This window comes from Catharus ustulatus, chromosome 4, assembly GCF_009819885.2.
Source record: "Catharus ustulatus isolate bCatUst1 chromosome 4, bCatUst1.pri.v2, whole genome shotgun sequence".
NCBI classification, from domain to species: domain Eukaryota; kingdom Metazoa; phylum Chordata; class Aves; order Passeriformes; family Turdidae; genus Catharus; species Catharus ustulatus.
In genome coordinates, this window is record NC_046224.1 from 40,708,799 (window position 1) to 40,736,794 (window position 27,996).

A 27,996-nucleotide genomic window follows, 5' to 3' on the forward strand; every position below is an offset into this window, starting at 1 on the left:
CAATCCTGGCAGCTGCTTTTAATTGCTGATAATGTGGCTGCATTTTATAATAGTAAATTAGGACAAGCAGTTACATCACTTGCATTTACTGTATCTTTTTGCCAAATGCGGCAATTTTAATTTTATACTATCCAAGAATGTCTTAGAAAGTTAGCAAAACATATGGATATTCATAGAGCAGCTCCAGATTCCACCCAAAGGAAATTGTAGCAGTCATACAGTCAGCATTTAGTCACGTATTTGCTTGCAGTCTGAACAGAGACAGAAAGAAGGAAAGCAGTGGAAGGAAACAGATAAGCCTAGGAAGGAAGAGGACAGCACCAGAGGTCCAAATCTCATTAAGGGAAAATCTGGTATTTCCTTTTCCTTCTGTTAGTTAATAACTGGGGCTGCAAATTTATTTAGTGGAAACTGTAAATGTACTACTGGTGTTTTAAGTTGATCTTTAGCAATGCAGCCTGGGTTTCGATTATATAGTACAGGTACAGGATAAGGATGCACAGAATTAATACTTTAAGTCCAAGGAGAGAAGTCCTTAAATTCTTTGTTTCAGTCCCATTTGGGTTCAGCCCTCACTAAACATCTTCCAGTTCTGTTCTGGTCCAAGTTCAACAAAACTTCAGAGAGATGGTTTGGTTCTATTTCAGTTTGAAGGACAAATACATACACATATTTTATATATATTTGAGCCCAGTTTGATGTTAACTCAATGCCTCACTAACGGCTCAGATCTCAAAGCTAACCATGTAGATTAAATAAGTATTTCCTATGGACCATAATCAATGCTGCACATCAGCATCCTCAGACTTTTAGTCTTAAAAGTTTGTTCTGTCTAGTTCTGCAGATTGAGGGGCCATAAATGGTCATCAGGCCACACTTTTAAGGACTGCTGAATTCAAGATCACAAGTCCAAATCTGTGGGAACCAAGCTAAATAGTCTCTTCTGACAGTGCTATTCATTTTACATGTGGGTTATTCCAAGTCATAAATCCAGATTTTTACATTTATTATACACTTTTTTAAAAGCTCACTTGAAAGTCACAAACCTTCTTAGAAGCTGTACCAGAATAATGAGAATTTTTTAAATCCTTTTGAGAGGATCCTTTATGCTAATTAGAGTAAAACTCTAGACAAGCATGTGTGTATACAGACTAGCTTGTTTTCTGCTGATAACAAGAGGCCAAATGTATTCTTAAAACTGGCACAAGCAGTGTGGATTGTGGATTAGGATTACACAATTTGGATTATGCTGTTTTCACTTGTTTGCAGGACAGCATTCCAGCTTTAGGGACAAAAGAAAAAAAATAGGAGCTTCTAGATTTATTTATTAAAAACACATCTAATTGGTTAAATCTCTCACAGAACCTCACAAATTGAGAAGGGGAAAGAAAAACATATCTTGTATGCTTGCCTGTCAATTTTAGAAAGAAGAGCACAGAAAACATTTCTCTGAGTGATGCATCTCTAAAACAGTGTTAAAATGTAAGTCAGGGTGAGCCAAACTAGATGGCCTGAAGGCCAGATGAGGTTCTTGCAAACCATTGCTGTCCACTCTGTCCCAGGCAATAACCCCTTCCCTTCCTCCCTCTTCCTCCTCACCCTGGTCCCCACTGCATCCCCTTTGCAGCCGTGGGCCTCTGTAATGCCAACATCCAAACCTCCTGTGCCAGTCACTGAAAACCTGGCTGATGCCAAGGAAGGGAAGGGTTTGGTATAGAAAGTTTGCCTAAACTAGACCAAAACTTAGGCATGCTGTGCCAGATGCTGGCAGGATTTGAGGGCACTAGGTGGTCAGTTGGGGTGTCGCTCTTCAGGTGGCATTTGCTACTAGAAAAATGATTCCTTAACCCTCCTAAAAAATGATGATGGGCAGGACTGAGGCACATCACTGAATGGGATCAGCCCTTGGGCTGCTGCATAATTGTTCTGATACTTTGTAACTTCCATTCATTTAAATAATAAAGACTTTAAATGCAGATCAAAGAGAGGAATTAATATAAAATATAGAGGACACATCATGAACTTCCTTAAAAGTCGTATTTTATTAAAAGGCACATCCAGCATGTAGGTAAAGTATAGCACAGAAAGTTTTAAAGCGTCTTGAAACAAGGGGTTTAAAGTGACTCTGTAGTGTCTATACATTTACATTTGTTTCCATAATAAAAATAAGAGTTCATTAGCAGTACTGCAATGAATTCTTTGTGCTGTTTACTATTATACAAATAATTCCTAGCAAAAAGTTGAATGAGAAATAGTTATAAAAAGGAAGCAGACATCAAATGCAAAACATTTGTATACATTTCATTTTAAAAAATCCAGTGAATTATAAAAAAACCCTCATGTAACTAATGTTTGCAAAACATGACTCAGTATTTCTCAGAATTTGTAGTCCTTTAAATACATTAATTAATGTAGTTCTCTATTTTTAAGTTTAGAGATTCTTTGAAGAAACAGATTAAATACTGCAAGCCTTTTATTATTTATTATTTATTCCAGACTTACAATTTTATTTTTAATGTAAAGCACCATTATATTAATATGAGAACAAAGTCACTAATTAACCTGAAAATCAAACATTGGCAAATAACTAAAATTAATTAAAGACTGAAGTCTAAAACTTTTTCACAAAACCAACTTACTTTACTTGCAAATTACAGCATATGAAATGGTTTTCTAATATTTTAGATAAAAGACTGGAAGGTTGCTTTTATTTAGGGGGAGAATAGCTATTGATTTTTGTAAGCTTCTGTTGCTTTCCCAGGATTTGAACTGAACAAACTCATATACAATACCTATATTTTGAAAGGTTCTTACTTTAAGTTTAGACTTTAGGAGCTAGTAATGATTCATGGAATGTTTTTACAGTTAGCCTAGCAAGGTATTTACCACTGCTTATACCTTTCCCATACGTACTGCTTTCAAACAGAAAATACCCTTTGATTAAAAATTCAGCTGATCTATTTTGTTCCCTTTCAAAATTAAACCTACCTGCCTGCAGGCTAGTGAAGCATCCTGCAGTAGGCACTGCATCCTCTCTCTGTCAGGGGAGTTAAAAGAAACAGATGAGTTTCCAGAAAGCTTCTCACAAGCAGTTTCCCACACAGCAAACACATCTGAAGCGCTCCAGCCCAGGAAGGAGCTGTACCACATCCACTGCAATCTAGTTAGACAAGGATCTCACTTTCCTAACTTCCTTCTCTCTTTTTAGCAGTGCAGCCAGTCAAAGATATTGCCCTCATGGAGGCTTAAGTTCCTATCAATGTTACTTGAAGTATAAGCTACTTTTCACCCCATGCTGAGAAATTACAGAATCTTGAGTCCACCACCCACTTTACAGATGGATAAATTGCAGCTCTTCCTACAGAAAATGAACCAGTTCAAAATCCGTTGAATAGTAAGAGCTGATCCACAACTTATTCTGCCCTCCAGAGGTGGTAGGGTAAGAAAAAAGCGAATGTTTGTAATAAGGTGTCTAGAGCAATCTCTCAAATTTGGAGATTCCCCCGCAGGCGGAGTGTGGGTACAGCGACTCAGCCCAACAGATCCTATTTTAGAGCTGCAACCTGAAGGCATACAGTTAAATTGTAACAAAGCATTTTGAAAGGGGATCTTTGCACTTTCAGCTACCAGATTTACAAGGATTTTTCATGAAATCCTGTTATCAAGTCTGATCCAAATAACTTCAAAAGAGTTATTTGCACCGAGCTTTGCCCCACGTCTCACATACCTCTATATTTACTATTTGTTAACTAGCAGTGCCCCAAGTTGCAAACCTCAGCTATGAAACATCAATTATAGAACTGTTTGACTAGAATCAACAGGATTTACTTACATAAACCCTACATAAACCCTATCCTCCAGTGAAAGAAAAATCAAGACAGAAACATTGATTTGTTTATTTGGGTTTTTTTAGTATATTTTGTTCTTTGCAGCACTCACCACTGAACTTTTCCTGGATATTATCTGTTTGAAGCTTTTCCTACTAAATGCCAGCTCACTCCTTATGCTAATATAAATAGCTTTTGCTCCAGTGTTATATTCCTCCTTAATACCATAGAAAGGAGTGGTATTTTGGTATTTCAGTTCCTGGAAAAGTAATGGCTCCAATTCTGGAAGAAAACAAAATTAAATACAGGTGCAATCCCTTTTTAAAAATAGAATCTAAGTAGAATAAAATACACAATTTATCAGGCAGATTAATCAGCATAATTATGGTGATATATTTTTTGTATTTCTATAGACTTTCTCAGAGGCACTGGCTACTTTAAAGCCTTGTAGATAACCTGATTAATAAACACAGTTAATCCCTCTCCTGCTTGGTATCCCTGGCACCAGGACAGACTGAATTTGCTATAAGCTAATTTTCTTTTTTCTCAAAATTGAGCTATCTAGGCAGACATTGTCTATGTGTGGATTCAAACTGTACTGGTACTAGTTATTCCCCTAGACCTTTAATCTCACTAATACACCTTTCAGCATTGTACTCATCCAGGTGGTTAATTATTTGATACACTCTCACAGGAGCTCCTGGCTTTTCCATGTCCTCTAGTCCCTTCTCAGACATGAGAGCCAGACAAGTAATTCCCTCCTTAGAACGCCAAAGATTTTCTTATATTTGTGATGTGAGAAGCTCTGTTTCACTTAGTTGGTAGTGTGCTCTCTGTCTAAGACAGGATAGGGACCAGTGGTGGTCAGCACCTGAACCAAGTCTGTCTCCCTGTTCCTTTGACTGATATTTAGCCTATTGTAGAAACTACCCAATTTTAGCAATACTGTGGCAAATCGCCATGTTGTTGTAAAGCAAGCTCAGACCATGGTGACTGAAGTTATGTGTCAGTGGAATGTTGTTTCCAAGCATTTTCAGTCATGCTAGTGGCTTAGCAAAATACTGAGACCTGCTGAACCTAATGCTAATAGAGGAGTGGTTTTCAGGAGCTAGGCTGAGATACCAAAGCAGCTTGTCTCTCCCACTTCCTTTGTGTATACAGAACTCATCTCAGACCTTTCAACTAATTTCTACTTATTCTATTTGGAAATTTTTTGGTTTAGATAATAAAAGTTTCATTAATTTCTATATTTTTAAAATAAAATTTCTCCTTTCAACAGTTTTTTATTGTTATTGAGAATTAGCAATACAGTTTTTAGAATCCCTCAAGCCATTGTTTCTTCTAACAGTAAATATGATACTTAGATTTATTTTAATGACTGCAAAGTTGGCAGAAATTTTATTTTACTTTATTTTAAATAACTCTCAGACATGATACCATGTCTGAAGATATCTTTCCCCATTTCCATTATGTGTTTTGGCTTAAGGAGAGCAAAGCCATGGTATCACTTGACTTACTTTCTGCTAAAGTCTAAGATTATAGCAAAGGAAAAATCAATAGGATTGTTATCACGAATACAAGAAAAAACTCTTGAGTAGAGCATGTAAGTAAATAAAGTTTTTTAAACAATCTTTAACAAGGTAATTTACCTGCAGGAACGTTTTGCTAAAATACGAGACTTGGCTAAAGTACAGAAATTTGCACAACTGCAGAACTCTGTCCTCCCTGTCATATGTAGATTCTGTTTTCTCAAGGTGAAGAGACTTAGTCTCACTATAGGAGTAAATTCCTTATTGTTGTAAGATATAATAAAACCCCTCTGCCCCCCATTACTCTAGTGAACAATTTTTCCTTCTTGCTAATAATTTTATATTGTTTATGAAGCATGTGGTTACATAAAATGTAATTAGGACTCTACTGACAAGATCAGATTAAAATAAAATTACTTCTAATGCACTAGGTGCAGCTGCTTGGTTACATTCCCACTCTATCCACTTGTCTTGTACTCAAACCATTTTCTGTCTCTAATGATAATACTACTAGCCAAAAGATACCCATACAACCAAAATGCTGCCCTAGTTTACACTTCTAGGTTTTGTGCTAAACTAAATACTATCACCAATTCAATTTTCATCATTCATCTTGCAATTATGTTTATTTTGGTTGGTTTTTTTAAGCATCGCCTTTTAGGGTTGTAGGATTCTCAGTTTTACTTTAAGTAAAGTGTAGAGGTTTTCTAACATTCCAGGTATAAACTGGAAAATCTGAAACTCCCGAAACTCAAAAAAGAAAAACCAAACCAACACATGAGGTGAAAAAAGGGCTTAGGATTAAAGTCCTTATCATGATTTTTGGCTGACTCATGGGCATTGAACCTGTGAAACTGGCTTTACTGCACACTCTGTACTAGCAATTCAAGATGATATATATCAGTTAGAAGTGATTTTTATAATCTGAAGGACCCACAATTTAAAAGCTAGTGCTGCAAACAAGATAGAACATCCACAAGGTAAAGAAAAAAAAAAAGGCACTGACATTTTTATAAAATGTTTGAACATGTCTGAAAATTTTCATGTCTGAAAATTCACAGAGTCTACTTGCAAGATCTTTGTACTGCTGAAATCCAATAATGTTCTGTCATCAGATCTTTTTGTACCAGAACAAGTCAGCTCTCTGTGCTGCATCAGAAAGAAGCCGAGCTTTCTGCAAGCTATGCTGTGGTTTAGTTTTACTAGAGCAATGCATCAACCCTAGGACTGGCATCCTAATGAGGACAAGAACTGTTCTTTCATACAAAGAGGACTAGTTCCCCCTCCAGTCTGTTTAAAATATTGTTCACAGCTTCGAGCACACTATAGTTACAGAGCCTACTTTTTCTCACAGGAACTAATACAAATTACACAAAGTCCAGGTCAATATGCTCCGTGTTTGGTGATTTGATTCCACATCACAGTAACTAATCTTGATTAGTTACAAGAATCACCACCTTTTACTTTGCCAGCACTCCTTGTCCTCAGCCTGCCATTTGCCCTTGTGCTTTGGAGAACTGTTATTAAAAAAACCAGCAAGCTTCCCTGCGTCTGCCTCTTGTTGTTCCTCAGAGCTTGGCTCTGCTGTGGGGTACACTTGGCCTGTGACTGCTTACATAGTCTGCCAGCAGCAAGCCATAAATCATTTCTTATATTTGCAACATAGCAGTCTCATTGCACCCCAAAGCTCTTACCTTCTTAATCTGCTTGCTCCAGCACTGGTATTCATGATTTTAAACCCCCAGGGATTTATTTTAAAGGTCCTTAGTGCAATGTGTTTACCACTGAGACCCCAAGCATATCACCCTGGCTGAAAAGGCACAGTAGTAGAACGTTAACACACCAGCAGATTAGAGTGTTTGTGACTGTGATGGAAGTTATTCCATATAGACCACAGGGTAGAGCTAGACAAGAACTGTACAAAAGGATTCATCAGTAAGAAAAGTGTTCCCAGGAACACAGGCTCTGCTCACAGGTAGAGCTGCTCAGGCTGAGGGTATCAGATGTTAGCAAGACTGATGGCAAGAACCATGTGATTTCAACACATACCTAGAATACAAGAGCTCTTTGGGCATGGGAACCAAAGGGTGGTCACCATATGACATGAAAAACTTCCAAATACATTTTGGCAAGACATGGGAAAAATTTTACATAACAAAATATTTTGGTTTGTTTTTCAGAAGAAGACTCCTCCCATTTCTATACTAAAGCTTGAGTTGAAAATAGCGACAGAAAATTTAAGCCGTGGAGGATGAGAAACCCACCTTTTCCACAGAAAGAGCAAGAACATAGCAAGTATATGTCATACCAAGGAACCACCCACTCTGCCTCAGTGGCTCTGCTACTCATTTCTGTCAGCATGTTACAGGCAAAACTGAGTGTGTAACACTGGGAGTTTAGATGCAACAAGTAAGCTGGTTAGTGCCCCAGAGTTTATGAGAAGGAGCAGAACATCTTGACAGTACAACAGAGCAGTTAAGTCACTAGAAAAACAAGATTATTTTATGTTGTTTCTATTTTAGTCTGAGAAAAACTAGATTACAACAAGTCTTGACAACCCTCCTTGTTCAAGCATGGGTCTTTGCTTTAATTAACAAATAAGCTAGGAAAATAATTTAAATTATTAATTTGTTAACTAAGGATGAGTCTATGTCCTTGCTTCTCTCTTAACTGATCTCCTATTATTCTCATCCTGTGTAATTCTTCTATTAAATACCTTACATTTGGGCTGAAGAATGGGTACTGAGGGTCTTAGTCCTCTCTTCCTGTTTGGAAGACTATTGTAACAGAAAAAGCAATGTCCTATGCTAATACCCAACTACAGGAATTCAGCAGGCAGACTCTAAGCCATTAATCTGAATGTAATCCAGCTATACTTTTGAGCAGCACCACAAAGGCAAAGCAGGGGTATTCATCCTCACAGATACGTGTGCATTTATCTGAGTATTAGCTAGGAAATTATATAAGTTACTATATAAGACCACTCTTTCCTGAATCCATGCATACAAAAACTGGGAGATTGTTATGCACTTTGATTTACTTTATTGAGTAATCATTTGATAGCTACAATGATGAATTGGAAGTTTAAAAATAAAATAAAATAAAATAAAAAGAAAGAAAGAAAAAGAAAATAAAAAAGAAGAAAAAGGAAAACCAACCCCCCCCCCTAAAAAATCTACATCATATTTCCCCATATTTTGGGAAACAAGCTGAAGAAAACATTCTACACTGTAGAAGACACATGTAACTGCTGATATCCATGTTTTGACACTGGAACTGCAAGCCTGGAACATATAGTTCTAAAGCCTCAACCAAAAGAGGCTTAATAATAATAGCATGGATACATCACCACTGTGAAGATGTCGACATATTAAGGATTCTAGGATACCAATCTGGTATAATCAGCAATATACTGGGTTCCTGTGAAAGATGTGGCATTTCTTATTAAGGTCAGCTTTCAGAGAACTTAGAAAAACAATGTTCTAGATTGATTACTTACAGTACTCCTTTGCTTGCAGAAAAGCAGGAGAGTAGTTCAATAAAAACTGAATGCATGATCATTTTTCTGACTGGATTTGATTAGTTGCATAACTTTAGCAAGATTATCACAGTGTGATCTAGTTAAGCTTTTAGGATTATATGAACACCAGCACCAAATTAATCTTGGAATCAGACAACTGAGATACTTGTAAATTCTCACATGTCTCTGAGCACTTACAAAGTCTCTCCCGGTCCCACTGCTTCAGTAAGCATTTGATAGTGCAGCATTTTATTGACAAAGCAACACAATCTGGACAGATTCCTGGCTTCTCTCTCCTTGCAATAATAGCATGCCACCTTGTTGAACCCCCAAGGATGCAAACTGGGATTATTTTACATAAAGTCTCCCTTTGTAGCATCTGAAATAAAAACCTTTCCCCCAGAACTGCCACTGTTTTGATAGTGAATTCCATGCTGAGTTGTACAACTGGTTACTCAGTTCTTTGGCTGATTTTAAGGATTGCATTCAGAAGTTACTCAGTGTTAGAGGCATTTAGAAAATATAATTATACCTGGTATTGATACTCTTTCAAGTACTCTTTTAGTCTTGTTGGTAATGGCAGCTCCCAGATCTGATTTGTGCTCTTGTTTATAGCTATTCTGCAGCGGTGTTGCAGAGATGGAGCAGATGTATAGAGGGGTTTGTTCAAGTAAAGGTGAACTGTTCCATTTGAAGGTGTTTCAGTTCTATCCTTGCACATAAGAACATAGTACTCAATCAAATGCACAACGCTGTTGAACTGTTTAAGTCTAGATCTGACACAAGTGATAGAGTCCAGTCTAAACTTGCCGTCTTGATATTCTATACGTAGATTGGTCGGTCCCGCAGAAGTTTTTACTGATATAGTCAGTAGATACTCTGAATGCGAACTATCCCTAACCAAAAAGGTCCCTTCAGGGGCATCCTGTAACCTTTCTTTGGCTTCAGCAACAGTCATGTTGCCCCAGTACCATCCTGTTAAAAGATGAGAAAAAAAAGAGATTTTTTTATTCATGTTTGTTTTAAAAGCTGCTCTCTGGCTGATACACTTCTAGTCACCCATTTATTTTGTTGTTTGAAAGCTAAAGTCCTACAGGCACAGTAAATTTTTATTTGCTATTTAAATTCATTTGTTTTACAATGCGCCTCGTTTTGACAGAGCCTTCCAGGTCACTTTTTATTTTCGTATCTATGCATACACACGCACAAACTTTGGTGCAGCGTCCTGCGGGGCCGACACCGAAGCCGCCGACCCGGCGGGCCGCCCCTGGAGCGGCACGGACGCGTCCCGAGGCTCCCGCTGCTCTCCCGCCGGGGCCGGCGCTGCGCCCGCCGGCTGCCCGTGGAACGCCCGCTTTGGGTAACTCTGAGCAGGCTGCTGTTGGAATGAGCTTTGTCTAGCGATCGAAAGCAACGGGATAAGAAAACAACTTCGGCGAGGTAGCTGCGGTCCTGGCGCGGCTGCGAGGAAGACAAAAAGCCCTTCCCTCCGCCCGCAACCAAGCCCCGCGTCCTGCGGGGCCGGGCGAGCCGCCGCCACGCCGGCGAGGGGAGCGCAGGTAGCGGGGCCGAGGGGATGCGGCGCTGCGGCCGTCCCGGCCGGCGGCACTCCCGGCCCTCGCCCGGCAGCAGATCCGGGGCTGCCGCCCGGGCGCGGCGCTGCCGGCGCTTTCGCTTCGGCCGCCGCAGCCCGCGGAAGGTCGGAGTCGCCGCCGTCCTTCTCCGCCGCGGGAGCGCGACCCCGCAGCGCCGGCCGACGATGGCCAGGCGTCGCACGGCTGCCCGGTTCCCGTCTCGGCCCGGTGGGGATCCCCGCCGCGCCGCTCTGCCTTCCCCCGGACAGCGCCGCCGCCCCGAGCGCTTCCCCCTTCCCTGCCACCCGGGCTTACCTGCCCGCCGCAGCTCCTCCATAGCCGCGGCCAGCTGCTCCGCCTCACGGCACTCCTCGGCAACGGGCGCCGCCGCCCCGGGGTGCCCCCAGCGCTCCCCGGAGCTCCCCGCGCTCTCCAGGGACTCGGCGGAGCGCAGGGTCATGGGCGGCGGCGGCGGGCGCGGCCCCGCTCGCACGCAGGTCGGGGGCTGCCGGCAGGAGAGGGCTCCGCTTCGCCGCCGCGGGGTTCAGCGCCGCGCTGGGTGCATGGTCCCGGCCCCCAGCCCGGGCGCCGCCTGCGAGCGGAGAGCGTGGTTAGCGGCGAGCCCCGCGAGAGGCGCTCCCGACGCAACGCGTATTTCTGGCGATCCCGCTTCGGAAGTTCCCAGCATCCAAGGAGGGACCCGAGGCGAGAGATCACCTCCCGGCGGAGCGGGGGAGGGACATCTCCTCCCCCCCGCCGTCCAGCCTGTTCTCGGCTCTCTCGCTTTATCGCAAAGGCGAACCCGCTGATGCCCAGCTCCCTCGGCTGGGGCAGGCGAGCCCGGCCGGCAGCTCCGGGACTTTGGGGGAGGAAAGAGGTCGTGGGGGAGAGCCGAGCACGTAAAGGTATGAGAGAGGAGGGGTAACCAGCAAAGTGGCACAGAGGTCCCAGCCCCGGCGCTGCCCGGGTTTCACGCTGCGGTGCGCACGGGCACCTTCCAGTAAGGTCATCCCCGAAGTCGTACCTCTAGGAACGGGAGCCCGGCGTGGGCCATGCTCCTGGGGTGGGTGACCTCCTGTCGGGCAGCGGGGCACCCGAGGAGCTGCGGGGCGGGTGAGCCGGGAGCGCCGGCTCCGGGGGCTCTCCGGCCGCTTAGGAAGGGAAGGGGCAGCGCGGTGGAGGACGCGCTATAATTAGCGCGGGGCAGGAAATATGCTTTTCCCGCTCCATTAAATGGTGATGTTAGGAGAAAAAAAAAAAAAAAATCTTTCCTCTTGGCTGAAGCTAACAGGAGGGACAAAAAGAGCCTCTTCTCTCCTGGGTGCACCGCCACGTAAGGAGCGACACAAAGCCGGGCAGTACCAGCGAGGGAGAGCCTAGCCGTCTGGCCTGGAATGGAGGGACGGGGCTCACGGTGAAAACCGGGAGCCGACCGCCGGTGCTTGCGAACCGGGCAGTCTCTGCCTGCTGGTGCGCAGCAGCCGCCAGGTGAGGGTTTATGCTGAGGTGGTTCCTCCCCTAACAAGTTTCGCGGCGGAGCTCAGAAACTTTTCCAAATTACTGTAGAGGCAACTGATAGGGTGTTCTGACAGGTTTCTATCCCAACATATGTATGCACACTCGCGGGAACCCCTCGACAAAGCCCATCCCCTCCTTCCCCCGCGCAGAAGCTCCCGCCGCCGGCTCGGTGACCGGGGGCAGGTGCGCCTGTCACCGGAGAGGCTGCGGGCGCGGGGCCGACGAGCGCAGGTGGGAGCAGCCCTGCCAGCGGTGTCCGGGCGCGACCCCTTGTGAAAGGGAGACTCCGGGAGCGCCGAGCCGCGAAGCGCGGGCACCGCGGGAGTTCGGAGGGGACGGAAGGCGTGCGAGGCGAGGGCGGCTGGCTGCAGCCGGGCGGCCCCCGGCCGAGGCGAGGAGCGCTGGAGCAGCCTGCCGCCGGCGGCGGGGAAGCCTCCATCCCGGCGGACGGCGGTGCCGTGCCGGAGCGGGGCGGCGGGCTGCCGGCTCTCGAAGCGCAGCAGTGCATCGAGCGGAGGGGGACGACGACAAGGGGACTCACCCGGGCTTGGCGGGACAGCGCTGGAGACGCCGCTGCCGCCGCCTGGAGGTGGGGCGGTCAGGTTGTTCTGGCTCCCAGCGGCGTCGGGAGGCCGGGGGGACACAGCACCCGCCGCCGGGGAGAAGCGTCGAGGCTGTTCTGGGGCGAACAGAGGCTGCCGGAGGAAGATGGTGCTCCTGGGGAAACAACACCCTCCGCTCCCCCCCCTCTCCCCAGCGCGGGCGGTCTGCTCGCCTTTGATTGCGAGGCGAGGGCATCCTGCCCCCGCCGCTCCCCCCTCCCGGGATGGTTACATACAAAGGCTGCTTTCCAGGAACTTTCCAGGAACCGCATCATGTGACAGGACCCGCTCCGGCGCCTCCGCCGCGATCGCGGCCAGCCGGGGCCGACGCACCGAGCCGCCGCCCCTGTCACGCCGGGGCAGCGGTCGCCGATCGCTGCCCCGCGGCCCCCCCGCCTCCTCCTCCTCCGCCCGCGGAGCCGCGGGAGACGCGCAGGTCAGTGCCCGGGGCTGCGGAGGGAGTGGGGCGGCGGGGCCGTGCGGGCCGCCCCGCGGGGCACGGCGGGACCCCTGCGGGAGCTGGGCGAGCGCAGCCGCCCGTCCTGGGGCCGGAGGGGCGAGGGGCGCCCGGCCCGCCCGGCGCCGGCAGCCGCGGGCACCTGAGCGCGGCGGCGGGGCCCGCCCGCAGGGCCGGGAGCGCGTCAGGGGCCGGTGCCAGGAGCTCTGTGCCAGGGACTTGCGGCGGCCGAAGCTCCTGGGACACCCCACCCTGGTCTCCACCCCCCTTCACCCTCCGGCGCTAAATACCTCGTTGCTACAAACAGCCATTGCCCGCCGATGCGCGCGCCGATTTCCTCCCCTCCCCCCGCTTTAAAAAAATTATTATTATTATTTTTTTTAATAACCACGAAGCTGTTTTTCAGCGTAAAGATGGTTGATTGCGCCGTGGGTGCTGTTCGGTGGCCAGCCACCTTTTGCCGCTGCCCCGGCAGCCCCGAGCCGACTTTAGAAAGACACACACAGAGGGAGAAAAAAAAAATTTAAAAAAGCAAAGAAAAAAGGGGAAACAAAGCTGAAGTAGTCGTAATAGTCTCACCCCGGCCCTTGGCTGCAGGTCAGGGCTCCCTGCAAATTGCACGGGGGTATCTGGGAGGGAGAATCGACGGGAGAAGGATTGAGGGGTATCTTTTTAAGGATTTCAGGAAAGAAACCCAAACGTATAAAATAAGGAAAGATAATATCTTTAAAAATCGCGGAGGGAGAGGAAGGCTTTGTTATCAGAGGGGTAAATGAATATGTATGAGGCTCGAGGATGGCTGAGGGAGCAGAGCAGCTCCCCTGCACAGAGAAAGATCCCACACTGAGACGCTGTCTCGGGTCGCACTCCCCAGTAACATCTGAAACGCAGCGTTTATTTAAAAAAAAATAAAAATAAGGACTGAGGAAGGATTACAAATCCTGAAGGATTTTGTAACAATTACTGTTTATGATTCTTAAGCATCAGGGGATATGAGAATTAATAGTTATCTTAAAAATTAAGTTCTGTATTTAGTAATTAGGTGAATTAATCTGAGAAAAAAAATCTACTTTGTTAAGTGAAATACTGGTCAGCATGATTTCATCTGTTTGTAATGCCTGGGTGCTTTTGAATTTAATTTATTCAGTTTATGAAAAAAAGGTGGTTTTAATCACTGGCAGCAGCACAGATTTAAAATTAGGTCTGAGGAACAAACACGGGTTTTCTTAAGCATTCTCAGAAATGGTTTAAAACAATTTAGGTCTTGAAGGTCATTCTTGTTCCTGTTTTTGTCTGTGAAGTTCAAATAGCCTCAGATCCAGCCTCCAGTGATGGTTGTGGAATCCCCACTAAGTTTTTTTCGTTGGATTGATGTGAAGAGGGGAGATAATAGGTTTGTGCCCCTTGAAATTTAGTTGACAGTTCAGCTGTCACCTATGATGTGAGAGCTTGCAAAAAACCTCCATTGCTTTTTCAGAATGGCACTGACTTCACTATGTTCAGAAGAGCACTAAAAAATTAATACAGATCTCTTTTTATTACTGAAATAATTCTGTATATCTAGGCACAGAGCTTTTGCTCAAAAATGTCTTGTTCTGATGTCACAGTGTTCAAATTAAGGCTATTTCTTTGAAGTTCACTAATGCATCTTGGAGAAAAGGAATACGTCTTGTCTAGATGCAAAGCTGCTTTTTCACAGCTTTGCTGTAGTTGTCTTTTCCTACGTTATTTTATTAATGGGATTTTTATGTGGGTAGTATCTCAAGACTTCCTTTGCTTCTGCTGTTTATTCGTCACTTGAAGTCATAATAATTTGTTTCTAAAACCACAGCTGGTTGCTATAAAGGCAGAGGGAGGAAGACCACGATTTATGTGGTGAATGAGAAACAAGAACAGAAGAATGTAATAAATGTTTGTTACTTAAAACTTCAGATATTGTTATGAAAAAGGTAGCATAAAAATTAAATAGGCAGTATATCAGCAGGATCTTTCCTAAACAGAGTTCTGTTAATTTTTTTTTCATGAGAACTTAATGTCTCTTAAAAATAGCAATAAATGTCTGATAAACTTACAAGAGTAATGAAATTCAAACTTAAAAACTGCAAATCGATCTTTAAATGACAATACTGGCACCTCATAAGAGTGCTCTGGTTCACAGTTACCTTTATTCTCTGGCTTGAGACATCTGAAAGAGCTCAGTGGAGTACGTTTGTATTTCACTGTTTCTTTCAACAATGTTACTTGCTCCTCTGTCTGCATGAGTCTTCCATACAGTCATAGGAGAGAAAAGAAATAGTTCTAAGGATAAGAAAAGGTGACTGAATTAAATTACTTTTGGGACTATGGGCTGTATGTAGTGCATTAAACTACTTAAAGCTACTTTTTAGCTTTGGCACTGGGATATTTAATACAGGTTTGGTCTGTCTGAAGAATTTTACTTTATAAAAATCAGAACGGAGTAAGAGAAAGATATGAAATGGAGAAAGAGAAAAGAAGGAGCAGACTCAGAAAACTTAGCTTTCCATCATGTAAACAAAATAGGGTTTTTTAATCTGCCATGTAACAAACAGTAGTTCTTCTAAACAGTCACTAATATAAAAACTATATACAAGTGGGGATTTAAAACTTTTAGGTACCATTCAAAACAAATGCTTTATTTATTTTTAATCTGTGTATTTTGGGGTAGCAATTATAGAACAAATTTTGCTAGACATATGCAAATATGAATGCTTCTTAGCCAGTTTTAGAAGGATATCATCTGACTGGAGAGGAAAGGCACAAACTTAAGCAACCCCTATTTTTTTCCCCAATACTTCCAACTATTCATGAATGTTGGTTCTGACTGTATATCATCCATACAGTAGATATTTTTAATCAAGTTTTATATTAGTAGAGAAAATATGAACATTAAGAGTTCTCAAAAATCACAAACAGAATCTACTGACTATTTCAAATGCATATGCTCAAGACGGGGAAGGGTAAGTGAATTTATTTTTTATTTTTCCTTTAGGCAAAAATCCCTTTCATGACCAAGGAAGGAGGCAACAACGTTTTTTACAGTCCTGCGAAGCGCCTGTTGCTAGAAATGATTTTCACTTTGTTCCTGAAAAGTATGCCAAGTTTACTGGTGAGCTAGTATGCTGATTTATTTATATAATATGATGTGAGCAGAGGGGGGGGGGTAATGTGTTTCTGACTCAGCTGGTTTTGCTAAATTTGCTCTGATTCACTGAAAATATTTACTGATTTATTAAGAGAGATTTGCCTAGCTACCTGGAAGAATACAAGGGGCCTTTCCTTACTCTCTTAATCCTTAACTTCCCAAAGACACAGTACAGAATATCCATTACCCATGGCATACCATTTGGTCAGTTAAAATCCCCTTCAGTGAAAAGGACAGCTATTGCTTATCATATACATCTACTTATTGACCATATTTTGACAACTGTTTACCTGAACTAGTCTAAGTAACAATGTACAGCTGCCACAGTTTCTCCCTGTCCTGGGATTACAGTCTGGTTCTTGAGCAGAGAAATATGAATACTGAGCCTTTGGCTCCAGCAAATTGGCATTGTAACTCCACAGCACAAACGAGATCTGCAATGTGAACTCTTAGAGGATTTCTCACTTAGCAGTTAGGAGAAAGGTTTGCTTATTTCACAAAGAGTTCCTAAACCATAATAAATAAAACATAGAGAAAACAAATATTTTAGTGTATGGGATCACCCTGCCCTTTCCAGCTGCCTGAGGAATAGAAAGTTTTGATGAAATAGATTAAGATTTATAGCAGACAGTTTAACTCTTTACCAGCTGCCACCTTAATTCCTGCCTTTTTTATCTATTCACATGTGAATGCTTTGCCTTTCCTGATAATATACATTTGGTAAAGGAGAATGACAAAAAAAAATCAGTGAATAATTTCTATGAATCAGGGGTGCTCTGAAAAGAAACCAGCACTTGTAATTTAAAAGCAAACATCAAAAGATGGCACTAAGAGAGTAATACTTTGAAATAACATCCAGATTATTTTCTTTCAGAGGCAGTTGATAAAAAGAAGGATCATTCCCTTTGATTCAGTGGATAGGTAGAGAGATAATAACTGCACAAAACTGATCATAAAAAGGTGGCATTTAAGTCTATCTCTCAGCTCGTCCTGTGCTACCTACTATCTAAAAGTGAAGGCCTAGACTGCATTCAGTAAGAGGTTACCTACAAACTTGGGATGTTCAATAAAAATAATTAAATGTAGTTCTTAGTTTCTCCAATTTACTATTTACAATTTAAGATAAAACCAAAATAACATAAAAATATTTTGGATAGGCATGTAAAGGAAAAGTAGGGCATGGCGACACAGGGTACTAAGTATTAAAAAAAAAGATAATTTACACACCAGTTTTTACTTTGTTATGTTAGGCTTCTTTATAAACAGCAGAATTCTGTTCTATCACTAATTTTTTTGTGAATTATCAAGTTTCACTCTGACTAAAACTAGCTAAATATTGCTGAAAGGTACTGGAGAATAAGTTGTAAATATACATACTTCGATAGCTTTTTCTTCCCGTTCATGCTTCCTTCTCATTAACATGGTAGAAAACAAAGGACTGCTGGAAAGGAGCATTTTTGATACAGTCTTTTCAAACAACTACTAGGAGAATATTTGATATGGATTTAAATATTCAGATTATAGCATAAAATCAGTGACTGTAATATTTACTTACCTTGGTTTTAAGGCTGAGAAAGAGCATATAGGTATATATATGCATTACATCTATACACGCACATGTTCAGAACCAGGCTCCTTGAAGTTTTGGATTTTTTAGAGAAATATACACTCTTGGTTTTCTGTTTTTGGTTTTGTTTGTTTTTTGGAAAAATCCTAGAGATAGCACAGCTGAAAGCACTGTGAAATCTTGCATTCTCGTCCTAGAAGCTGCCAGAAAAAACAAGCCTTTTATGCTTGAGGAGGGTTGAGATGTTTTTCTGCCAGTTGCGAGTCCTACGCCTCAAAGTAAAAGAGAGCAAGTAATGTCTGTGAAAAAAGTTTTCCTGACAGACAGCATGAAGGCAGCTCTCCTATGCTTTGCCAATCCCTAAGTAACAAAGTTCCTTTGTTGGCAGAGAGTCAACTTTGAAACTAATAAGGAAGACTAAAACAGGTGATGCAGTGGCTATCTCTAAAGGGGAGATTTTTGAGTGAAAAGTGAAGTAGAAACTGGGTTATGTGTCCCTGAATAAATGGCCTCCCATCATAAAAAGATTAATTTTAAATCACTGTTCTAGTTCTTGCATTAAGGATAGTTGAATTCACCCAGAGCTATTTGGCCTTGAGGATGAATTCCTACAATTAAGTGTTTATGATTGAAAGTGCTGCCATGGAGAGTAGGCAGATGAATATCATTTTTAGGAGTACTGTGAATCATTAAATGAGTTGTAGAACCTTTTTCTGGGCATAAGCCACTTTTAAATTTCAGGCTAAGGCTATAATAGATTTCAGCATCAGGCCCAACGTGCTGCTGCACTTAGGGGTTTGAATAACAGGATAATCAACGTTGACTAATGTAATATAACTTTAAACTTCTTACAGTTAATTGAAAATACATTGCCTTTTGTATGTGAATATGCTTCTGAGCTTAAATACATTTTTCAGATTAGTGCATTAAGTGTTAGTGTCAGGTAATGAACTTAACCTGCCTCCGACATGTTGGCTTCTTTTGGCTTAAGATAGGCATAGCTGCTTTCCCTACTTCAGTATAAAGAGAGGGCTGGATGTGGAATGTCATACAAACCTGGACAGATGACAAGAAAACAGTGCTAGCTGCCAGCTGCCTTCTGTTTGTCAGGATGCTTTTTTCAGGATGGCTCAACGCATCATCCTGTATCTCACTGGCATATTGGGAAGACGTAAACTGAAATACTGGCCAGACAGGCTGGCAGTTTTTAGGCTCAGGAGAGGAAACACACATAGGGCTACTCTTTCTGGTTAAGGAAAGAGCATTGGTCCTCGGTTTGCCTTTTCTTGGCACAGCCTGTCCATTCCCAGAATTGCTTGCTCCTCCTGCAAGCAGTTTTTCCAGGTATGTGGAAATTAAAGCTCAAACAGTAGGAGATAGAATTGGACAGGCTGCTTGAAGCAGTATCTCCCCCTGTGCTGTACCCAAAACTGTCCTGTAGCTCTGACAGAGCCCTGTCTGCAGCAAGGAAGAGAAATCAGCCAGTCAATCTCCACCTTAACAACTTCAGCTTTCAGACTGGTGTTTTAAGAACAACCCCAGTTGTTTCAGTGTGGCTCAAAACTGCCATGGATGAGGAGCAGCCTCTTGAGCTGCTTGGTCATGAGGTGGCAATTCTGTCTTGAGGTGGGGTGAACGGCTTGAGGGGAGAGTAATAACTCCTTCAGTCATCTGATTTTAATCCCTTACCATATGTTACTTGAAGTCCTTAGATGCCCTCTACTGCCATATACCAGAATTAACAGATGGCTCTGTGTAACCAAATTCAGATTTGCTCAAGTTTGTTATTATCTCTCTGTCTTTATAAGCTAACAGGGCAGGGGAAATAATATCCATAATTATTACAAAATATGCAAAGTGTTTTATAAAGTCTGAGTTTGGGCTAGACATATTTTCTGACTTTCAGTGCCATTGCCCTATATTTCAAAATTTAATACTAATTTTAGTATTCTCTTCAGAGCTCATTTCTCTGATAAATTATCCCTCTGTGAATAAATGTGATCTGGAAAGATGCCTGAGGCACAGCAGAATTTTTCCCCAGCATTTCATGCCACATGATGCTAGACAGAAGGAAGCTGCAAAACCTGCTGCTGTAGATCAGCCTTTGTTCTGGTGAGGAAGGAAAGGATGCATTTAGCTATCGGACGTATCTCTTGCGTAAGACACAACAGCAGGTAAGAGTGTACCTAAAATGGGACAAGAACGAAATTTCTGTCCTATCTTTGCCTGTGTTGTGACAGGTTTTGTGTGCTGGCAGGCAGAAAGCAATCCTAAGTCCTAAACAGAACTAATCTTGGAGGAAATAATTACCCAAGCGCTTAAGAATCAAGTGGCTCTGTGGTGCTTGAGCTTTAGCTGTGTTGGGTATGTCAACTCCTTCCTTTTCCTTCTAAAAGGAAAAGCCAGCAAAATCATCCCACCTTTAATTCCTTGTCCCGGGTTCCTATCACTGATCTGAGTGGGTTTAGTCCAAATTAGCAGCCATATTTTGTGCACATTTTTAAACATGCCTTATCTTTTCTGAGGAGAGTTTTATTTCTTTCTACTCCGGGTGTTTGCTGGTGATGTTTCAAATAGAAGCAGGAGGGAGCATGAGCTTTCCAGTGGAACATGTGACAGCAGGGACCTGCTCCAGGTAGATGGAGGTAAATGCAGGAGGGCCTCTGCCAGGCCAGCAAAAAGCTTGAGTTCATGAAGGGTGCAACTTTCACACCGTGCTTTCTTTTCCATCCAGCACAGTCCTCTACTTTCAGGCACATGCTGCTAACATTTTTCAGGAGCTTTTATAATTTTTCCAGAACATAATCTCAAGCTAACATAGGTCCATAGCAAAATTCTATTGTGAATGGGGGCTTTGTTCTGGGAGACTATTTTTGAAAATGCCAGGTTATCAGTTAGCCATTGCACAAAAGGCTGAAACATGAATTTATTCACATGCCTTTGTTTCAGCATATTCATTCCTTCAACCCCTCCCCCCACTTTCTCCAAGAAATACATAGAGCTCTTCAAGTCCTCCTGGCAGGTGGGTTATATAATGTTACAGTGGTAAACCTGGAAAGCTTTACCAGTTTGTACTATCCAACTGTTATAAATGAGCCGCTTTTCCTCACACCAACAATATGGTTCATTGCATGTATTTTTATTAGATCCCCATTTTCCCAATTTCATTAAGGGAATTTCAATTTTTCAGTAGCGTTTTTTCTTCCCCTATCCATCAAGGAGTGAAATCATGTGTCTACAGAATGTAAATAACAGCTGTTTCTAGTCAATTTACATTTATATGCTCAGCACTTAAAAATAGCTCATTTCTAGATGCTTTCACAAGCTATTCAAAATTTCTTCTTAGTCAGAGGTACTAGTGAGATGTTAACGAAATCCCTTTGAACAGGCTGATCAAAAAGGTGCAGCAACAACAATGAAATTCTTCAAATGACTGATCAGTTATGCTTCTGAGTTACACTTCAGCAATTGACTGAAGTGTATCTTTTAATCTTGGGCATTTTAAGATCAGTTCCTTGGGCTGCTCTAACTGTTTTAAAGGGGCAAAATATGCCAGGTAAGGAGATCAATGGTTAAAAAAATATCTGTGCTGAACTGGTAGTGTATTTCTAACAAAATTAATTTATTGTACAAGTACAGCTGAACAGGAAGAAGAAGAAACAAAAACAACACCTGGCAAGGTATTTAAAGGGAACAGCTTATTTGTCAGTGTCACAGTGTTGTTTGAATAAACAAACACCTTATGTCCTGAGAATAATTGAAAAACAGTTCTTTGGTTTTCCAGGTTTTTGGTTTTTACTATTTTCTTTTATTGACATTTCATGAACCCTAAAGTGGATACACATTTTTATTTATTAATGCCTAAGTGAAGATCTTAAGAATTATGTCCAATTATTGTGGGGTTTTATCCTTCAGAAAACTTTGGAAACCTTTCACCTCATTATTTTGCCAAGTGTTTTAACTCGAACCTTTTCTTCAGATTTCTTTGATCCTCTGAAGACTGAAAATTACAGAACAATGACATTTAGTGACCTTTGGTATGGTTCATTAACGTTGACCGTGTAAGAAGATGCCTGCTCCTAAATCCAGATTTTGTTTGGTGTTACAGAAATGCATTTTATTCTCTTGTTTATTCAGAAGAAAAATCCTTTTATTTTTACAGGAGTCTCAACTGGGGCATCTCTGAAGTGGAGACTTGACTGGTGACTGAAATTGTTTAGAAAAGACTAATTACTTGTGTGAGTAATCTAAGGTAATCTGAAATCAGGTCATCTCTAAAAATGCTGTGGGTTCACATTGCCTGATTTCAGAGGGCAAGCTTGTATTTCTAAATTTAAAAAAAGTCCCTTCTGATGTCAAGAAGGACTTATACTGGGAATGTAAGAGGAATAGATATGGCTTATATTCACACTAGGTGGGCTAGTCCCCTCTAGACCAGAGTCCCATATTCACATCCCACAGTCCTCCTTGGACTCCATCTGGCGCCTCCCCAGACCCAACATGCAGTTCTAATTTTTCTGTATTGTCTTGTGAAGTTTGTGAAGTGATGTGAAACTGTCCTGTGGTCACTGAGAAGGGTGCTTTCCTCACATCAGAGTGAGGGTACGTGTTGTATGTTCTGGGATGCGGTAATGTTTGAGGGCGCAGACAGCTTGGGTGGTTTGGAAGAGCAGGTCATGTGAAGTCAAGCAAGATGTGACCTTGGTGCTGTCCCTGCAGCAGTGGGAAGCCACTGCTCTCAGGAGGGTTTGTGGAACAGGGGGAGGCAGTGAAGAGGTGTGGGAGCAGGGGGGCCTGAGCTTGCTCCAAACTTCCACAATAACAACGTGCCCAGAGGGATCCTGAACATCTCTCTGCTGCCGGCATCACCTCGGGTGTGGTTAAGCCCAGGGTCCTAGTTTCACCTGCCAGAGTTACACAGGTATTTTTACTGCAGACTAAATGCAGCACTGTTAAAGAAATACCAGGCTTTTCCTGCATAATTTCCACAAAGTCATGAGTTAAAACTTGGTCATATTGAAAAAAAAAACACTCACCCAGTTCTATTAATTCAAGCTTTTGTCCCTGGACTGGACAAAGCACTGTGAAAGTACTAACCACTGTTGCTCTTCTCCTCACAGGCCATTGTGTCACCTTACCAGTGGCCTCTCTGGGTTCACTTCAAATCTTTCTTTTTTTTCATTCAAAAGTCAGTGAGTTGTAAACCCTTGCAGCCAACACCCAGCATGTTTCTTTCAGTATTTTAATACAAATATATGGTCTAGAAAGGGAATTTCCCTGTCATTTTTCTTACCTCTGCTTATGATGAATTTCCCATGAATTTTATTTGCTCCATGCTTCTACTCTGGATAGGAAATCCTTTTTTCTTAATCTAGTTTTAAATATTGTGGAACTCGCTACCACTCTGTTACTTCATCACTAATGCCAGGATTTTCACTGTAGGAAAAATGGCATGGGAGAAAGGAATTCTGTAAACATCTATTCTTGGAAAATAACAAATGAACCCACACTGAAACCAGACAGTATTAAAAATTACAAAATAAATTTAAAAAAGGATATGAAACCTTCTGTTACTTATACCAACCAACCAAATGTTAACTAATTAAGGGTAAAGGAAATATTTTTCCTAGCATCTGTTTATTATTCAGTAGAAACAATCAGTTGGTCTTAACTAAAGCAAAGGTGATTCCTGCAGCACAGCTCTGATCCAGTGTAACTTCTACAGACGATGAGTTCAGAAAAACAGTACTTAGCATATTATTTGTTTCAACAAATCACATTTGAATGAGAACAGTGTTTAAGACAAGAAACTTCAGCAGTGTTTAAAAAACTTGGTGCTAATGATTAGGAGTGTTTAAAAAACACTGATCTTTGCATGAAACTATTAAGCTCTGTTTTGTTACCATTAATGAGTAGGAAATACATGTTTGCACAGGAGGGTCATGCTTCAATAGTTTAATCTTTTACTTAGGTTAATTTTTATTCAACATGGTAATGACTTAGTGCAATAACTTTTCACTGTTAATTTAAATTTTCTCTGTGACTTTCATGGTCAGCATGTTATTAGTTTTAGCAGAAGAGATGCTAAAAAACAGATCTTGTAGATTTTTTTTTTTTTTAAATCATCTCACATTTTGCTGGTAGGAAGATCCTTTTGCTGAGGTATTAAACTTTGGTAGCAGTCAAAACTGGTCTTATTCAAAAAGGTAAACTACCTCTGGCCTGACACTGTTTTTCATCTTGACAAGCAGAAAAGCTGAATATAAGCAGAACTTTTTTCTTTATTTGTATTCCATAAAGACCAGGTGACAAAGATTCTTAGTTCTATTGGCTGTGCCAACATCTTGTGTTTTCTCTACACAACAAAAAACTTTGTGATACATTATCACTTCTCACCTACATCATGACGGTTAATAAAGTGGCATGACAGGCCATAAACTTCTACTTCTCCAGAAGCCGTGAGATGCAAAATTACTGACCAAACATGCTGTTTAGTTCATGCAGCTTCCACATACCTCCCACTGTCTGACCTGCAGTGTTCCAACAGCTGTAGTTAAACACAGGGGAACTAACATTCTCTAGCAATTATATTTAAAGTTTCAGATAATTCCATGCAAATTGCCCAGAAAATCATAATTTATCATGTTTGTTTTTGTAGAAGTACCTAAAGATAACTGTTGAAATCATAGGCTCATTTTATAAGAGGTGCCAGAAAGATACATAAGTAATTATCTTATTTCTCCAAACAGCTTATAATTTTTAGCATTAGAGGGTTGATTAAATACAAGATGAGATTAAAATCCCATACACAGTGTACATTTACAAATTAAATGTATGTGAATTAACTCTATATAGAAAACCAAGAACTCCTATATACATACTATTGAAGGCTAGCAGAAACACCAAAAAATGGTTTTATCTGAATTTTAAGAGTATTTAAATTAAAAAAAAAAAAATTATAGGTATCTGAATCTCATCTTCATCCTTCCGTCACAGAAAAGGAAAATGCATCTCCAGAGAACAACTGTGTGACATATTCTAGACAATAAAATGTTAAAATAAGATCAATTGCCTTGTGCGTGTACTTTTTCTGTGCTCACTGAACATAAGGGGAGCCTGTGAAGATTAACTCAGGTTTAGATGTCTAATTAGTATCTGTCTCAATTTTGGAGATAACCCAAGCTTTTATGTATCGTAGGTACACAATTTGTTCCTTTATACTGGTGACTAGCAGGTTTGCTCTACACCAATGTTGTTATATTGCAGCATTAAAAAAATATACATCATCTATTACAGATGAAGAATGCCGTTTACATCTATTTCATCTCTCAATTTCATAACTTTGTATTGGCTTTGAGGACAGAATGAGCATGTGAGAAATTACAGCAGAGAAGCTGCTAAAATGTATAGAGTGGACTGAGAAATGCAGTGCTAGCTTCAACAAGCAGTTGGTGCTGACTTATAATGACCTGCCACAACGATTTATTGTGGTATAGCAGAATTTGGACATGACAGATGAAGTTCAGACCTATTACAACAGCAGCATGAGAGAAGTTTTCTATAGAAGTTAACAGCTGGAGGGGTGGGGAGGGAGGGAGGGAAGGATGGGTGGGCAGATGGGCAGGTGGGTACTACTGCCTCCAGTGTAGTCATGGGGAAGTGAAACACAGTCATGACACTTGACAGGTGGGTCCCATTACTGCCCCACTGTCGACTCTTTTTTTTTTTTTTTTTCCCAGACTGGGATGGTGGAACTTTTTTTGAGTCTCCGAGACACCCTACAAAAGTTAAAGCACTCAAGTAAAAAACCTTTGAGGCTTGAAATCCAAGGCAGAGCCCGGCCCCGGTGCCGCTCCGGCTGTGTGCGGTGCTGCCTCCCGGTGGTGCCACGCACAGGCTGCACAGCAGCTCCCGCGGCGCGCACCCAGGGAAAAACCCGCCTCCAAAGCATCCGTTTGGGTTTCATCTGGCCAGAATTCCAGGAGGGAAAAGAATGCTTTTCACTGAGGCACCAAGATTAATTGAGCTGCGGTTGAAATGGTCCGAATTCCTGCTCGGGAGCACTGGAGCAGGCTGCCCGAGGAGGTTGTGGTTTTCTTCTCTGCAGACGTTCCAAATGCAGCTGGCTGTGCTCCTGCCACCTCCTGCAGGTGACCCTGCCTTAGCAGAAGCGCTGGACAATACGATCTCCAGAGGTCCCTTCCAAACCTAACAATTCTGTGATTCTGTGAATTAAAGGGAAATTTTTTAATATATGATGGAAACACTTTTCTAATGGCACGCAGGGCAAGCAAGGCTGAGGAGAATGTTAGCGAGACATTTAAAAACCAGAAATCCCTCAGTAAGATGTACCAAACTGTCTACTATACACAGCAACGAGCCCAAGATGCTCTAGAACACTAGTAGATACAAAGCAAATGCCTAAGTGCCCGAACTTGGATACAAAGTGCCAGAACAGACTTAATATTGCAAATTTTATGCAACTTAAGTTTTCAATTACAAAGAATTAGGGCAACAGAAAATAGAAATCCCAAACTAACTTTCAAATGTTTTTTGGTTTTTTTTTTGGTGTTGGGGGGTCTTTTGTTTGTTTTGTGTTTTTGTTTTGTTTTTGGTTTTTTGAATAGAAGCAGAACAATAATCAAGTGAATGAATTCTGAATTCTAAGTTTTCAAGTGAAGAGAAACAATGACAATTGTTTGAGACCTAGAAAACCAAGAAGAGAGCTTCAGGTTACTGTGAGAGTAGTATTTTAATTGTGTCATACCTCAGGTAACCCAGAAAAAAGATTTAGTAAAAGAAAACACTGTAAGACTGAGGGCAGCAGCACAATGCAGGGAAAGATTTTAAAACATCACTGCTATGAATTAATAACAAAAGGGAACAGGGTACAACATGTAGTGAACATGTGTTTTAGACAGTTTCCAGCCACTGGGCAGAAGAGGAAGTACTTTAAAGATAGCAGCCAAGAACATAATAGATTTTTAGCCCTCAAAATGCCTGAAAAGCATCCAAAAGTGTTTGGGAAACATTGTGAAATCCAGTATTTCTACAGTGATAGTAAATGTTTGATCACAAACAGGGTTTGACAGGCAAGAACAGATAAATGTCATACCAAAGATTTCTCTGTAAAGCAAAATTTCTTAGTAGCATTAGGCAGCAGTAAGCAAAAATATGGGAAAAAGAATGGGGGGAAATAATTATAAGTTTAAATTAGTCCAAGGATATCTCTTCTTGCACTGGAGTGAAGTCAAAATGGTGACAAATTATGTCTCAGCTTTCCAAAACCAGAGGGGATTCAGTTTTATGCACTGGAACATAACAAAACACTACACAAGATGTAAGCTTACTTACACACTGGAGTCTTTACCAGGCACCACAAATTGATTGAAACACCAGTCTTTTTACACATATCCAACATTGCTTTTTTCACAAATAAAGGATGTTCAAGGGAAAAAGTTTAGTCAGTAGTATCTTCAGAAACCAGCAGTTTCTCTCAGCTTCTCAACCAAGAAGATGGACGGTACTCAACTTCTAGCAAAATCTGTAGAAAATGCACGCTGGCAAAATGGCATTTGTCTAACAGAAGAAACAAAACCCTTCCTAGATTATCCAAATTGCTTTGGAAGGGAAATGCTATAAAAATACATGCTGTATATGAGATAATTATTTTCTGATTATTTAGAAGGATCTACTAAGAAGGCTTTATGAAGTCACTGGGCTCTCTGCATCGGCACAATGTTCCAAGCTAGCCCTTTCTATGAGAGGCCTAAAGCTGTAGACTGGAACAGTTTTTCTCCTTTTCCTGATGGAAAAAGTGCTACATGACACAGACTATTACAAGAGGAAGAACATTTAAGCACTACAAAAATGCTAAAGCAATGAAGTTGTTTAAATTTAAAGCATTTTATGTAATGAAGGGTTAATCCTTCCTCCTTAGTATGCTACAAAGAACAGTGATTATCTTGCTGATGTAAACAACTTCTACTGTGATACAGCTATTCCAACTTAGGTATGAACACAGCATTCTCACTGAGTGGCAGTCGGGATGGGATTAAACAAACAAAAAAAGAACCATGAACCATGAATGCACATAGTAGTTCACAGATATTTGAGAATGCTGGATGATTTAGAAGGGCAGGTTACTGTGTCTTAGATGCTAAAAATTAACCAAGTTGGCCAGTTTTCCATACACAATAGGCTTAAATACAATCACTTGGCTGATGTAAAATTAAACAT

General features: G+C 41.7%; 2 protein-coding genes across 2 annotated transcripts; one reads left to right on the forward strand and one right to left on the reverse strand.

The window, feature by feature from the left end:
- Positions 1-1,127: 1,127 nt before the first annotated feature.
- On the reverse strand, positions 1,128-10,933 carry SOCS2 (suppressor of cytokine signaling 2). The gene is made up of 2 exons (XM_033057368.1): positions 10,766-10,933; positions 1,128-9,851 (listed from the first exon to the last, which is right to left on the reverse strand). Exons 1-2 carry the CDS (start codon positions 10,908-10,910, stop codon positions 9,403-9,405), a joined length of 594 nt encoding a protein of 197 aa, XP_032913259.1. The 5' UTR covers positions 10,911-10,933; the 3' UTR covers positions 1,128-9,402.
- On the forward strand, positions 10,909-26,934 carry LOC116995595 (collagen alpha-1(I) chain-like). The gene is made up of 5 exons (XM_033058449.2): positions 10,909-10,947; positions 12,248-13,006; positions 16,038-16,154; positions 20,309-20,402; positions 21,920-26,934. Exons 1-5 carry the CDS (start codon positions 10,909-10,911, stop codon positions 21,961-21,963), a joined length of 1,053 nt encoding a protein of 350 aa, XP_032914340.1. The 3' UTR covers positions 21,964-26,934.
- The last annotated feature ends 1,062 nt before the right edge of the window (positions 26,935-27,996 follow it).